Source organism: Bubalus bubalis, chromosome 7, assembly GCF_019923935.1.
Source record: "Bubalus bubalis isolate 160015118507 breed Murrah chromosome 7, NDDB_SH_1, whole genome shotgun sequence".
Taxonomy (NCBI): Eukaryota; Metazoa; Chordata; class Mammalia; order Artiodactyla; family Bovidae; genus Bubalus; species Bubalus bubalis.
In genome coordinates this window covers 15,528,679-15,544,941 of record NC_059163.1, presented here as the reverse complement: position 1 = coordinate 15,544,941, position 16,263 = coordinate 15,528,679, and the positions used below count along the sequence as shown (strand labels likewise).

The 16,263-nt window shown below is 42.2% G+C and overlaps 1 protein-coding gene across 11 annotated transcripts in view; it reads left to right on the top strand.

Moving 5' to 3' along the window:
• AFF1 (AF4/FMR2 family member 1) overlaps positions 1–16,263 on the top strand; it is a 196,427-nt gene that overhangs the window by 131,276 nt on the left and 48,888 nt on the right. For 10 of the 11 annotated variants that reach the window (XM_044945672.2, XM_044945670.2, XM_044945673.2 and 7 more), the window contains 3 exons: positions 6,567–6,611; positions 12,100–12,186; positions 13,114–13,150. In XM_044945672.2, the coding sequence (XP_044801607.2) occupies positions 6,567–6,611; positions 12,100–12,186; positions 13,114–13,150 (169 nt within the window). The remainder of the gene's footprint in view (positions 1–6,566; positions 6,612–12,099; positions 12,187–13,113; positions 13,151–16,263) is intronic. The other variant, XM_044945678.2, reaches the window with a different exon arrangement.

The following is a 16,263-nucleotide window of genomic DNA, read 5'->3' as shown; positions in this document are numbered from 1 at the left end:
TTAGTACCTTAACTATTTGCAAATTAGGCTGAAATGAATAACTTTGTGCACATATCTTTTTGTGCACTTAGGAGTTAGTGCTCGAGCTCAAATTGCTGGGTCAGAGTATGGGAAATTAGAATTTGGTGACTTTTGCCAAACTGCTGTCTTCAGAGATTGTGCTGTGTTACCCTCCCACCAGCCCTGGAATTTGAGTGCCTGTTTCCCCACCTCTGTCTCATAGACAGAGTATTGTCAGTTCTTTCGTTTTTTGTCTTGCCAATCTGATATGTGAAAAATAGTTTCTAAGAGTTATCTTAATGTGTGGAAGGAGAAAACAATGAAAAACAGTTTCCTTTCTGTCTCTGGTATGTTTACTTCTGTGTAGTTTGTTTGTTAAGATGTTGGCTTATTATTCAGAGAAGCTACAGTATTTAGAAAGTCTCTAAAGCTCTACAAATTGGACATCTGTTTTCATATTCTGAGTCCAGAGGCTGAAAACCACAACGGCAAATGTTGATTGGCGGCCTCTGTGCAGCAGGCAGTGTGTGACTGGTGATTCAGAAGGCAGACCTGGCCCCTGCAGTCCTGGAACGGGTGATCTAGAAGAAGCAGAGATGGTGGGATGGGGGGAGCTTTGGCAGGAAAAGTACACACAGCCATGGGCACACTTGCTCCGTTTCAGGAGTGAGGGAATCGAGGAGTGCTTCCCAAAAGGTGGTTCTTAATCTGCAACTCAGACTCTGAGTAGGACTCATCCCGACACAGGTGGGAGAGGGAAAGGGGTTCCACAGGGGCAGGAGGAGTGTAACTTAGCTAGTTAGTTGGAGCTAGGTGAACTCCAGTGGTAAAGAAGCCGACTGCCAATGCAAAAGACACAGGAGACGTGGGTTCTATCCCTGGGTCGGGAAGATCGCCCGGAGGAGGAAGTGGAGATTCTCCAGTCATCTTGCCTGGAGAATCCCACGGGCAGAGGAGCCTGGCGGGCTACAGTCCACGGGGCTGGAAAGAGTCGGACACGACTGAGCACACGTGTATATGCACGAGCAGCATAGTAGATGCCATAGAGTGAACCACAGGCCGAGGGGTGACACACTCAGCTGGCCAAAGAGCTCATTCGAGTTTTCCATAAGCTCTTAGGGAAAACCCAAATGAACTTTTTGGTCAACCCACTGTGTTTGAAGAAAAATAGCATGAGCTTTTGTTTAATCGTCTAAAAACATACACAGACAGAGAACCATTGGGGTTTCTTTAAAAGCTGTCATGCCAGTGAAGGTTGCCTTGATAATGTTGACCCTGTGTGTTGATTTCATGTATCAGTGAGAGTTTTTAAAGTTTCACATTTGACCTTCATACCAACCCTGCAAAGTGGTTAGGATTGGTAATATTATCCCTTCATTGCCACGAGGAGATAGTTCCAGAGAAGTTGAACCTTAGCCAGCATCGCAAGACCCGATCCTCAGCGGAGCCAGAACTAGGATCCAAGATCTCTTGGCCGCCTTCATCAGCATGCTGCCTCTGTGCTCCCTGCAGTTCTGGTTAGTGATAACTAAGCCTTTTTTGAGAACAGCATTGTTTAAAAAAGTGCTGCTCTGTTGAAACTTGAGAGACTTAAAACACAATATTGCCAGAGCCCCGTGGTCTCAGCGGTGAGGTATATTTCTTCCATCTGCCTCTTTTTAGCTTATTAAAACAAACTGTGTCATGCTTAGGGGACATTTACTGACATCTTTTATTTTGGTATCAGTGCATTTCCTTAGGATTACACAATGTCATTCCAGGAGGAGTGAGAAATCAGACCGAGGCCAGCATCACTGCTTTACTGGTCTAAAGTACCCCCAGTAGTAAGAGGCAGTTAAGGCTGATTACCCACTTCTTTGCACACGCCCAAGGGAAACAGTACTCTTTGAAAAATGGTTTTGGTTTTGCATACAACAACTGGGATCATATCCCCTTCTCCTTAAATACTGGTATATTTGTGTCTGGCCTGAAGTTGAGGTTTTGGGGACAGTATTGTAGCAATATTAGGAAAGCAGGCTCAGTCACTTGAGTGCACTGTGTGACCCTGGACATGTTAAGTTAGTTTCTTTAGAATTTAGTGTTCATTTTTAAAAGTGGGGTAATACCACAAGATTGATGTAAGAATTAAGAGTATTATACAGAATTCCCTCAGATTTTTATTTCATTTTTCAGCCTTTGTAATAAGAAATGTATCTACAGTTGATGAGTACTTTGATGAGTACATTTCGTGTCTTAATGTTTTCCCCTGCCAAGCTAATGAGGGTGCACCTCAGATGATATCAAATGGAGGAAATAATACTGGGTTGGCCAAAAAGTTCGTTTGGGATTTTCCATATTTCTATAACATGTTATGAAATAATATAATATGAGTTAAATGCAATAACAAGTACAATGTGTATTCAGTAAGTAGCTACTGTTTTTTAAGTTGAGCTGGATTTTGGTTCCTGTGTTAAGGCCATACTCCCTGGGAAAGTGAGGGCTCCATCGGGAGATCTGTCTATATACAGGACCCCCAGATGTGTGAGGGCTTTCCAGGTGGTGCTAGTGGTAAATAACCCACCTGCCAGAGTGGGGAGACTTAAGAAACCCAGGTTCTATCTCTGGGTCAGGAAGATCCCATGGAGGAGGGCATAGCAACCCACTCCTTGCTTGGAGAATCCCATGGACAGAGGAGCCTGGCAGACTACAGTCCATAGAGTCACAAAGAGTCAGACCTGACTGAAGCAACTTAACACACGCAAACACACAGAGATGTATAGAGGAGCGAAGTTGGTCTCCTCTAGGAACCTAGATATTAAGGGTGGGAGACTGCCGTGTGATTTGGGGTGTAAGTGCTAAGTCAGTGTTCCTGCCATAGAAGGAAAAGTAGACAGGAAAGAACCCACAAACCAGAGCTGCATTCATGCAGTTAGCATCAATTTTGTTGTTGTTGCTTTTGAATCACCTCTTGTTCTTGGAGGAAATCTTACCTAAAGATGTCCAGCCTGAGCTTGGCCGTGCTTCAGAGATGTTGCTTGTTTACTCTTTGGCCCCAGTGTTAAAGGGAGAGCCTGGCTTCTCTGAGCAGGGGTGGCAGGACTCAGCTGGATAGGCTGTGGGCAAAGTGGATTTCAAGGAAGGGGATTAAGCCATAATGCTTTGTTGAAGCACCCCTCCCTTTTTGGAAATTCTCCTTCCAGTGGCAGACTTGGAGGTGCCAAATTGTACTTTTTAAAAACAAGGCAGCCTGTCCGTATGGATCTTTCTTTGCAAGCACAGCTGAAATACCTACTGTGCTCTAGTTTAAGAGACTTGAATTTGGGTCAGAGAAGAGTGGACATACCCTCTCGGGTAGATGGAGCATATTCATAAAATGGGCTCATACTATACAGACGATCTTGTAACCAACCCTCTTTATTATTGTTTTTCCCCTTATTTCTTTTTTTTTAATACAACCCTCTTTAAATAAAGCTTTAAAGCACACCTCGGTACACACAACAGTATTTAGAGATAAAAGGACATTACCTCTCACTCTCTCACACTCTTGAATGGCTCAGTGTAGATGTGGGGAAGGGGGGAGAGAAAAATATAAAGTGAGTGTGGTAGAATGCCAGCATTTGGAGAATCCAAGTGAAGGGTTTGTGGGAATTTCCTCTACTGTCTTTGTTATTTTCTCTATGAGTGTGAAATTCTTTCTAAAGAAAAAGTTGAAAATATCTTGAGCATCTTTCCATGCCAGCACATGCATTTACATCATTTTACGTATATTGATGTCCATTTTATTTATAACATACTGTTATATGGGAGCTCTGTGAAAATCTTTAGTTAGACTCCTGTTCTTGGGCATTTGATCATTTCCAGTTATTTGCCATTGTAAACAGTGCTTCTTGGAGATCTTTAAATATGATATCTCCTCATGTATTTGGAATAGAATTCTGGCACCCTTTTAATATAACCCCACTTTCATAATGGACCTGATATGAGAATTTACAGTACATTAACCAATTCATGCTTGAATCTTAGGCTTTAGTTAGAATTTTAAGCAGGTTAAATGGTGACTGTTTAGCACTATTTATCTTACTCTGATACCAATAAACAATAATCCATAGAAAAAATTTCTTCAATTCTGGCTCATCTCATGTAATAAAACTTTTAGGAAAAAACAAATCTTTTAGTGACATCAAACATCTTGGCTAAGGGTTGATGGCTTGAGTAGTATTACAAAGATCAGAAAGCCTTTTAGTCTTCTGACATGCTCGCTTCCTGACCCCATTCTGTTCGAAGCAGGGGGCAATTGTTTTCTGCCCTCATTTCAGCTGTGCTTCACTATTTCATTGATTGCTGGTTTTTTAATTAATATTTTAAAAATTGAAATATAGTCGATTTACAGTGTTGTGTTAATTTCTGCTGTACAGCAAAGTGACTGAGTTATATATATATACACACACACACACACGTTTTCTTTTTTAAATTCTTTTCCCTTATGGTTCATCATAGGATATTGAATATAGTTCTCTCTGCTATATATATAGTAGGACCTTGTTGCTTATCCATTCTGTATATAATAGTTTGCACCTGCTAACTCCAACCTCCCACCCCATCCTTCCAGCAGCTGCCTCCCCCCCCGATTGCCAGATATTTAATTTATTTTCCTTTCTTATTTTTGGATGTGCTCGGTCTTTTTTGCTTCCAGTGGATTTTCTCGAGTTTCTCTGGCCCCCGTGAGCAGGGGCACCTCTCTAATTGTGGTGCCCAGGATTCTCTTGTTGCAGAACGTGGGCTCAGTTGCCCCACAGCATGTGGGATATTCTCAGACCAGGGATCGAGCCCGTGTCCCCTGCATTTTCAGGCAGATTCTTAACCACTGGACTGCCGGCAAAGTCCTGCCAGATATTTTAATTGAATTCTCATTCCAGTAACAGAAAGGATGGTGGCAACTATTTAACCAGAGTCAGTAGTCCTCTGCTTTGTTCTGTTGATTTCACTTCAATTCCTAATTGTTATTGTTGCTAATGACACATGTGAAAAATTAACACCATAGGATATAATTGCATGTTACCCTCAGGTCACAACAGCATTCATTTGTTTCTGACGTTTGTGCTATAATATTTGGTCCAGGTTTTAGACATTCCTTAATAGTCTTGAAAAATGAAGACTGGATAAGCAAGTCCTCTTGTTAACATGCACAGTGCGTAAGGGCAGGTCCCATTGGGCCAGCAGAGAAAGGGGATACGCTGGACTCTGCCTGTATCTCCTAACTTTCAGACCCCTACCTCAAAAATAACAAATTGTAAATGTTTCAATAAAACTGTCTTTGTGAAATTTACATGTTTTAAAACCAGACCCAGGCAGGTCAAATTGCATTTGAAATTTGACATGTCCTCTAGATTCAATTCCAGGACAGTGTGAATGCTGTATGCACTTTACCTTTTCCTTAAGGAAACAGGAATGAGGAAGATGGTGGATTAGTAAACCCCAGATCAGGAATTATCGACCAGTGCCGTATTAAATTACACTCGAATGAGAAATGAGCGCCCTGAAAAGAACCATTTTCCATCTACACTCTGGCTGTGAGGCAAACCTTGGACCAACTGACTGGGAAGAGCAGCACTTTCTGCTCCACAGGGGCAGTAAAAGTGTGTGTATTGTTGGTTTGGGGTGTGGGGGCTTGTATAGGAGGATTTGCCCAGGGCACTTGGCTCATCGGTTGACACAGAAAGTTGCTATTCCATTTGAAAACCATGAAGTCAGGGAGTTTGTTCCATATCTCTAGTTAAGGAAAAATTAATTTTTTTTTTTTTTAAAGATTTTACTTTTCCATTGTCTTGCACTTTATAAAGACTGGAAAGTGACACTTCCTAAACACTGCATTTGTGATACTAGCAACAGCAGCTGTGGTTTGTTTACCTGGGAAGAAGCAAGAGGGTCTTTCCTCTGAGAAGCTAGGTAATCTCTCTTCTTAGGGTCTGTCTCTGGGGCAATATTATGTGTGTGTGTACAGTTGAAAATGCTGACCTCAAGTAGGGCTAGAGACATCCAACTTTAAGGCTTATTTTTGGCAGGTTAGACTCTCACCCTAAAATCGATGCTTGGTTGGAGTCTGACTGCCTTACTGTGGGCTCAGTAAGATGTTCAGGATGATCGCCATCTTTGTGTTCGTGTAACTTGCCTCACTGGACAGATGTTGCTGCAAAGCAGGAAAATTACAGGTTTTCCCTTTCTGCCTCCACTCTTGGTATATCTATTATTCCCCTAGATTAACTAATGTACTCATTTTCTTTGATATACACATGTTCCATCAGAAGCTCTTGAACTGCAGGTCACGATTCATCTGTCATTGTCTCCAGCAGAACCCTTTCTTTCCCAATTAGGTCAGGTTTATCTCTCTGGTTTTATTTCATCTAGAATGTGAAGTTTCTCATACTTAGCTATGAGCAGTAATAAAAGCGGGGCCCTGGGGTGATTCTCCTTAAGAAGTGTTGCTATAAGTACTAATGGCATTCACTAAGACCAGCACTCGAATTGTTTTTTGTTTGTGTGCTAATCTTTGTTTTGCTTGCTAACCTTTTCTTGCTTTTCCCTTACAGCAGACCTACTCCAATGAAGTCCATTGTGTTGAAGAGATTCTGAAGGTGAGTTGATTGATAATTATTTCTCACTTGAAGACACAGTTAAGTAGCCAGACATATATTCATTTTCTTTGACTTGAATGAACAGTTGATATTCTGAACTCCTTTAAACAGTTTGCCTCCTCCCTATCATACCTCCCAAAGCAAATTAATCAGAATAATAACAAAGGGAGTCTTAGGAAACCATCAGAGTCTCTGACAGATTTTAATTGAAATGAACTCTACAAACTCCATGACATTTGGACCAGAGTTTTATTGACCTCTCTCGCAGTCTTTTCTGATAGAAGACTCCAGAGAATCACTCACCAACACATCCCCCACCCCCACCCCATAGAGAGGAGACTCCCTGTGTTGCTGCAGCGGGAGGCGCCCCGGGTTAAGGAGTGCTTGGTTTTCACCTCTTGGTGTTTTATAGGAAACACCTCATTGGTGTGGGCCCATCTTCAATGCAACCATGAATTTTTTAAACGGATAAAAAGAAAAACAGAAAGTATGTGGACATCTTTAGACCTCCCTTGAAAGGGTTATTTTTTGCTCTTGTTGATTGAGACCATGCCAGGAACATTTGTGCTGCCTCCGCAAATACATCATTGAAGCCATTATCCATTTGTTCAGTTTTCCTTGCACACGGATGACCAATTCCTTCTAGAATTCAGCTCCAGGAAAAAAAAAATTCTCCTCATGACCAGCATGCTTTCTTTTTATCAGAGAATTATATAAACTGTTATGTTTCCCATTTTGGCTTTAATTTCCAGGAAATTTAGAGCTAAATTTAATGCTCAAATACAGTAGCTGTAATAACTGAGAGTTTTGTTTGTTTATTTCTCATTCCTCCTCTCTGGCTTTTAATTTTCTTCCATGTAACTTTTAGTGATACTCTTTTACTCTTTTACTGATGATACTCTTTTACTGATACTCTTACTGATTTTTGGTTGGTTTCTTTTTTAAGTAGAAGAAAAGTGACACTCGTACCTATTAATTTTTATCTCTACTGTATCCTTTTCTCCTCAAAATATATGTTTACCTAGTTATTTTTGGCTTAATTTTTCATTATAAAGTATTGAGTAGGTGCTGAAACCAGTAATTAAGTATATAGGTTACCTTCTCATTTGTACAATTGTTGACAAATGTGGTATCTAGCCAAATGTTTGGGAGACAGTTCCATTAGTTTTGTTTTACCATCTCTGGTCCCCTACTTTTATAGTTAGAATTTTCTAAGAAATACCTCTAAGGAAACATACTTTGTAGTGTCTGAAAATGAGAATTTTTTGCCAATCAGCAAATAAGTACTAATAAGTACTCTTGATTGGGCTTTTGCTCTACCCTTTCCCTCTGGTATTTTTGAAATTCTTTGATGAGTCTTAAAAGTAATAAATGTCTTAGTTGTAAAATATGACCTTAGCAATTTCTCTGAAATTTTGTGTGATCTGTTCCATGGTTGTTTCAAAAGTAAATGCAACAATACTGATGATTTATCTCCTGCATGTGTCAGACGCTTCTCTTGTGGTTTGATGTGCTATATGACTTGTCGAGTCCTTTATGTAAGGTGATGGTATGAGACCATCAGGCAGGCACTTTAGATTTAATAAACTCGTCCATCCTCCTTCGCCTCTCTGCCAACATCATGTTAATGGGTTCTTGCTTACCCGGAAATCCTTGAAAGTAGGTGGTTAATGCAAGCCATGGGTGAGTGTGTTCATTTGGAGATCATAATAGAGAAAGCAAATCGCAGAATATGCTGGTTGAAGAGGGACATGGATGGCCTCTTCTCCTCTGTTGTTGCCTCCATTAAGTCCATCCTGAACTCCTCCTGGACTTCGGTTTCCTCATGAGGAAAGTGGAGGCCCCAGGCGGGCAGATAGTAGATGACTCCAGGGCCAAATGCAGTCTCCCTCTTTGTCATCCATGCAGATAACTTCCCTCTGACTTGTGGTTCCTGTTCTTATCTCCCACCAGTAATTTACGAAGACTGCCAGGAATCCTAACAAAGATCTTCCTGACGGGTGATAGAAACTAGTCCCCGATATTGTTGGGTTCTCTGGTGGAAATACTAAGAGTGGAAGTCTTTTACTGAAGGGGCCGTGGTAGCCTATGACTCGAGCAGACGGCAGGGTGAGAAAGTAGCAGACAGACTCTATCAGAAACTGGGGGTTGGTTATCAACAAGGGTCCAGACGGGGATGGTGCACCCAGCGGGCATGTGAAGCGACTCAGGTTTTCCACTTCCAGTGCCACAGCCTGGAGAGCCTTTTGGGGAAGTTTCTGCAGTGTTTTTTTACATTATCTCAGTGCCGCCTTCCAGGGACACTGGTCCAGTGAGTGGTAGCACCATGATTTGTTCACTCAATCATTTTTTCAGCAAGTATCTGTGAAGACACACACACTTCTCTCGGCACTAGAATAAATGCTGTAGGAATAGGAGACCTTTCCTCTTGCGAAGATCATGGTCGGGGAAGATAAATATGTGTCAGCTGTTGGTAAGTGCTGTGAGTCTTATAGCAGGCAAGTGAATGGACGAGAAAGCAGAGGAAAGAGGGCAGAAGCCTTGAGGTGGGAGCAGGTTGGCGAATTAGAGGAGCGCTGAGTCTGGAGCAAAATGAACAGGGTGCAGGGTGAGGGGAGATAGCAGCAAGGGCACCTGGAAGGTGGGAGCGAAGCAGATGCTCAGTGACTCACCCCCGTTCACATGATAAGCCGTTGGTGAAGCAGGGGGTTAATTCAGGGCCCCGCGATTCTGGGCAGCCGCCTCTCCTTATGGCTCCAATCCTCCCAAGGCCTAGCTTCTCGTAAGCTCAGCGTTTAGGGAACTATATAAATTCTTTTCACACTCCCATCAAACCACTTAGGGCCTGAAAGAGTTTATGCACTTTTCCAACTGCCTGATTTAATAGTTGGGAGCAGCCTTAGGCGCTGAGAAGACAATGGATGTTTCTTGGGAATCACTGGTGACTAAAAGTCACAGACACTGTTGGCATTCTAAAGAAATTCTTGGAAGACTGAAGGGTGATACTTTCAGACGCCTCAGTTATTACATGTTCTTACATTGTAACCATTGTTTTTATGGTCCCATACCTTAGACTATAGTCGGATAAATAAAACAGCAGGAAACTCTTTGGTGCAGTATTGAAATTCTTTAAAATCTAGGCTTTTAGTTAAAAGATGTAGTGCTTTTAATTGCTTTCTCTGATCATATATTCCAGCACTTTATTTTTGTTTCTTTGGTTTATGGTTTTCTTGTTTGTCTCTGGCCACATAGCTTGGGGGAATCTTAGTTTCCCAACCAGGGAGCAAACCTGTGCCCCCTACTATGAAAGCAGAGTCTTCTTTTTCTTTTTATGGTACATTTTTTTTTTAACTTTTTTATTTAGTGTTGGGGGTATAGCCAGTTATCAATGTTGTGACAGTTTTAGTTGGACAGCAAAGGGACACAACCATACATATACATGGATCCATTCTCCCTTACGGAGAAGGCAGCGGCACCCCACTCCAGTATTCTTGCCTGGAAAATCCCATGGACGGAGGAGCCTGGTAGGTTGCAGTCCATGGGGTCGCAAAGAGTTGGACATGACTGAGCGACTTGACTTTCACTTTTCACTTTCATGCACTGGAGAAGGAAATGGCAACCCACTGCAGTATTCTTGCCTGGAGAATCCCAGGGACAGGGGAGCCTGATGGGCTGCCGTCTATGGGGGTTGCACAGAGTCGGACACAACTGAAGCGACTTCAGCAGTAGCAGCAGCATTCTTCCTTAAACTCCCCACCCATCCAGACTGCCACATAACATTGAGCAGAGTTTCATGAGAGCACGGAGTCTGAACCACCAGGAAAGTCCGTCCGTCTAGCACTTTATACTTTGGAAAAAAGAGAAGAAATGATCTTCGCCTGCCTCTTCCTCAGAACTGAGGCTTGGAGCACGCAAACCCCTCAGGCTAACCTGAGCAGCAGAGTTAAGATCCATTCCGGGACTCTGACTCCAGAGCTGTTATGTTACTCTTTCCATTCTATTTTCGTATAGATTTCCTCTTTTGTACTGAACAATGGTTAGTCAAGTGAGTGAGGGCATGATATCACTGTTAACAAAAATTACTTAAGCCAGCATCGGTTACTTTGCTTGTCACTGTGCCAGCTTGTTTATGTCTGTTCTGGGCCTCTACAGCCTGAGGGCGGCTGCAGGGACTGGTGGGGAGGATATGGGTGGAGGTGGGCAATGGGGCTGTATTTGCCTCCAGCTCATCTCCAGGTGTCACAAGGATCAGATGGCATTTCTGCGGGGGGTAGAGAGCTTGGGGCAAAAGCACAGTGCCTTGTACAGTGAGGCAACACGGGCGGCGTCTGGGGGCCCCCAGCCCACTAGCAGAGGGTTGCCTGCCAGACCTTCAGCCAGTTTCCCTGGCAGGTCTGACCCATGCGGGGATGGGATTCTTTCTTAGACTTGGACTCGAACACGGAGGGGCTGTTCCCTGTGCTCGCAGCTCTCAGCTTCCTGGGGGACCTGCCCCTGACATTTTAGACCTCGTTTTTCTCAGCTGTGAAAGGAAAGGTCTGGTGGTAATCTCCAGTGGCCATTTGAACTCTTGGACAAAGTGTGTGCATGCATGTGTGTTGTGTGTGCATATTTGCAATTAGACACCTTTCATCTGATATTTTGTTTCTCACTTAAAAAAAATTATTTTTAATTGGAGGATAATTGCTTTACAGTGTTGTGTTGGTTTCTGCAGTACAACAGCGTGAATCAGCCATAGGTGTACATATATCCCCTCCCTCCTTAATCCCCCTCCCACCCACCCCATCCCATGCCTCTAGGTTGTCACAGACCCACTGGTTTTTTAGCAAGTGAATGAGCTTAGAAAAACAGGACTCAAGAGAAACATATTAATTTGTAAAAGAAATCTTCCATGTAAAAAGTGAATAGAAATGAAACTTCTGTTAATGGAAAGGGCCAGTGGCTTTTTAAGGCCTTCTCTGCAAAAGTTCTTATATCCTAATAATGTGTACCAGGGAAGGGTCAAATCCATTAAAACTCTCCCAAGTGGAACAAGTGACCTGAATTACTTGTTTGCTTAAGTCAAACAGGAAAGTTCTTCTTCCTTTGAACTTAAATAATTCCAGGAAATGCAATAAAGACGCTGAGGGAGAAAGAAAGCATTGAGACAGGACTGAGTGTTCATAGTTACATAAGCTGGTAACACCTACTACCGTTTTTTATGCTTCACGCTGTTCAGAATGTTCAGACCATTCATGTTCTATGCTCTTGTTTTTCTTCTTCAAACTGATCTCTTTTCAGTTTTGTTTGTTGGAGAGCTTCAGCTTTTGAACAGAGCCCACCAAGTAGGAGTGTTTTTTTTTTTTTTAAGTCACTGAAATAACTTTTAAGATTTTACTTTCCATTTACCATCACTCCACTGTGCATTCCGTTTAAAAAGTTGACTTAAGTAGCAATAAATGTTCTATTTATAATTTACTTTTTCTTCCCGTTCCAAATCTCTTTCCAGGAAATGACCCACTCATGGCCTCCTCCTTTGACAGCAATACACACGCCTAGTACAGCTGAGCCCTCCAAATTTCCTTTTCCCACAAAGGTAATTCCTTACAAGTCTAGTAGGCACTGCATCCACACCAGTGACAAGGTCTGAAGTATTGCTCTGCGCTGGATTAATCAAGTACTATTTGTTGAACTCTTCAGAGAATAGGTTAACATTGCAATTAATTTAGCTCCTAAAGTGCTTCCTAATGCTTTCAAATGCTTCTTAACTCTTCAATTATGTCAATATGAATGTCTTACATGTGTGTAGGATTTTGTAGAGTATGAAAGTAATAAAGACTTCATAATAAATTCTTTTTTTTTTTTTAAGAGTCTTTTCCTTAGTGGGGAACACCAAAGGTACAGAGGGAAAAGTAAGGTGGCATGTCTGCATCCTAATTCAGAATTTAGGCACATACAGACACACATTTACACTTGTCATACCTCCTGTATTGTTTAAAAGTTTAATGTGATCAGCTACATTTGTGGTGGTTTTAATAGCAAGGTAAATTGCCGACTTAGAAGATTCTGTTGAAGTATTTGTGAACAATATATTTGAAACATTGCCCTTTTTTTTTGGTTTTGGTTTTTGTACTTTTGGATAACCTTCAGAATATAGAAATCTCACCTCAGATCTGTGTTCAATCCAGCCTGGTATACATGCATATTGTTGACATATTATCACTATTCCTTTCCATGATGTTATTGAGATTTTAATCTACCCAAACCAGAATTTGCTATGTTATATACTAAACATATTTTCTAATGATAATTTTTTTCTTAAAAAATGTAATTCATTATTGATTTTAAGATAAAGCATTATACTTTGGAAGGAAAAATGAACTGTAGGGAACAGCAGAAGAAATAAAACCCATTTTATGTAAAAATTAGATATATCAGTATTTATCAGATTTAGCAGTGGCACAACCTTGGATTTACAAACCTTAATATTTTATTAACTAGAGATTTTCATTTTTCTTTTTAGGATTCTCAGCATATCAGTTCTGCAGTCCCAAACCAAAGTAAGTAAATATGTGGAACTGATTATTGCATTGAAGAATAAAGCATGTTTTTTACTGTTTTAATATAGAAAATATTCATGGAAAATGATGAGGTTAACCTCAGCAGAGATGAGGTTAAAGCTAGGAAGGGCAAACATAAAGCTGTTTTCTAGGTGGAATTTCAGATTAATGTAAAGAGTTAATGAAAGTGTCTTACTAAAGTACCTAACAAATATAATTTGGCATTACCTGACATACGATAAATATCTCAAGAGTGACTCTAAAAGCATATACAATTATCCAGGAATTGTATAAAAAACAGATTGGAGTATGTTCTGTGTTTCTTGTATTTATTTTAAACAAAAGAAATTTCTACAAGGAAGAGAACACACAGCTTCTTTAGACCTTCTGTATATATTGGCCATATAATTCATTTTTAGTTCTTTTAAATGGATTGTAAATACTGGAGAATTCAGGAGGAAACAGAACCGTAACTGGATCTAGCCTCTCTCTTCATCCGTAACCCTTTGGTTCACTAAATTCTTTGTTTCCCAACTATATCCAAGGCATTTCAAGCCTTACAAAAATGACTGATGTACTTCCAGTCATTTAGTTCATCAACATATGGTGAGTGCCCAAGTTACAATGTATTGGTCTTCACAGGGCTTAGGGAGACCAAAGTAAGGTGCGTGGTGTGTTTATATGTGTGAGAGAAGGTTGCTCATAGATACTCCATGAAGGTAACTCTTCTTCAGATCTCTCCATCTCATTCTTTTCCCTCACTTATATTTTTCCCTTGATTATCTGATTATTTCAATTGCAAGGATTTAAGGAGAACAAAAGAGATGAGGAAAAATAAGAAATGGAATAGCCTTTCTCTAGAATAGGGGTTATGAAGAGTCGGACAGGACTGAGCGACTTCATTTCACTTTTCACTTTCATGCATTGGAGAAGGACATGGCAACCCACTCCAGTGTTCTTGCTTGGAGAATCCCAGGGACGGGGGAACCTGGTGGGCTGCCGTCTATGGGGTCACACCGAGTCGGACACGACTGAAGCGACTTAGCAGCAGCAGCAGCAGCAGAGCCTAAGAGTCAAATCTGTTGTGCAGCTAGTTTTGTAAAGAAGGTTTTATTAGGACACACCCATGCTCATTCATTTATTATCATGTCCCACACTATATAGCAAGCGAAGTTTAAAATAGTTACCATCAGACCTTTACAGAAAAAGTTTGCTTCTCCCTGCTCTACAGATACTGAGTAAGACCTTGTAAATAACTCCTAAATTTCCCCCAAATGCAGAGATATGGACCTGACCATCTTGGCTGGTATTGGGGAGATTGGGAAATCTTTCTCAACCTCTTGGCAGCCTATCCAAAGATAGATAACAAGTGAAGTGGCACAGCTCAGCTGTGAACAGGACTGCTATGCACCCCTCTCCTTCTTGCTCCTCCACTCCTCAATTCCCTCCCCCCCACCTTCTAGGGCTGCCAGTCATGCATATTATATGCCTTCCACTGAGTCACTCACAGCTTGCATGATTGCTACCTCCTGGTTTAAAAAGACCCTGTGATCCTTTAAACTGTGTGATTTCTCCTTTTAGCACAATACAGTTGAACTTCGCCAGGGGTGGAGGGCCTCCAGGCCTGTGGAACAGTGTAGACTGAGTCCTTGTTGCTCTGATGAGAAGTTTTCAGATGCTGGCAGGTCATCCATAGGTCTGGGCTCAGCAGATGCTTATTACCTTGGGGTCTTTTATGCTGCTGCTGTTCTGTCTATTGGTTCTGGAAAAGCTGGTTTACCCCTGTGAGAATGTGGGCGGGGGTGAGAGAGGGGTGCTAGTTGGACCCAAGAGGGGTCTGGTTGTGTGCTGGTTGAAGATGGAGTGGAGTATGTGCAGATAATAGCTTTCAGAGAAGTGAAGGGTGACATCTGTTTCTTAACGTATGCCCAACAAGCAAATTCAAATTTCATGAAAAATTAGGCTTTTGGAGTCTGTAGAGAATGAAGTGGTAAAGAACCCGCTTGCCAATGCAGGAGACAAAAGAGATGTGACTTCCATCCCTGGGTCAGGAAGATCCCCTGAAGATAGGCACAGCAACCCACTCCAGTATTCTTGCCTGGAGAATCCCATGAACAGAGGAGCCTGGCGGGCTACAGTCCATGGGGTTGCAAAGATTGAGACATGACTGAAGCGACTTAGGATGCATGCACACAGAGAATGAAGTGTATCCCATATATACATCCCTGTATGTCCCAGGATTTATGTCCACATGTTCAAAAAATACACAGCTGCTTGAGGATTACCAGAGCCTCGTGGAGCTTAGGACCTGGTCAGGATGTTTGTGTGGGAGCCCCTGTGTGTGGACTTCAGCCCCTTTAATTTGTAATCCCAGCCCTAATTTGCTAGCCAGAAGGGGAAACGATCTAAAAATACCGGGTAAGAGCTGCTGCCCCCATGAGGATGAAGCCCTGAACTGCAGTTAAAGGTCTCCGGGGTCATTTGTGGTTACTCTACCACCCACTGTCTGAAAGGCACCCATGTTGCCACTCAGCTTCTGCGTCAGGTCCAGACACAGACACAGTCTCCCAGCTCCTCTTCAGTCTCTACACGTAACATTTCCTGTTCCTTTCTGGGTTATGTCAGGTAGCACCAGCAGGTTACTCTTTCTGAGAAATTGTTGTATGGTGCCTGGTGGCTGTATCGTGCCCTGGTGGCATCTCAAAGTATTAACGTCCCATCATGGCACTCGGAGCCCTCTGACCTCCCCAGGGCCCCTCACATTGCCCTCCACACACTCTGCACCCCAGCCTTCCCCTTTCTCATCTGCAGCATTTCAGTTGCTCCCACATTTCCTGCCTTCCCTCACATCATCCCTTCTGCCTGAGGGCCTTCTTCACCCTCATCTCCCTCTTGCCCGCAGTCATTTGTGTCAAAAATCTCACCCATCCTTTGCAACACACACACCTAATTTTGTTTCTTTTCTGATTTGCCTGCTTTCATCGTGCCCAGTGGTGTGGTGAATCTCTAGATTCCCGGGACGTTTCCTCTAGATGATGGGTTGTGTGCGGATCTCTCACAGCCTAGGGCTGTAGATGCTGTTCCTGTTTGCTGTCTCTCGGTCAGCTGTACAC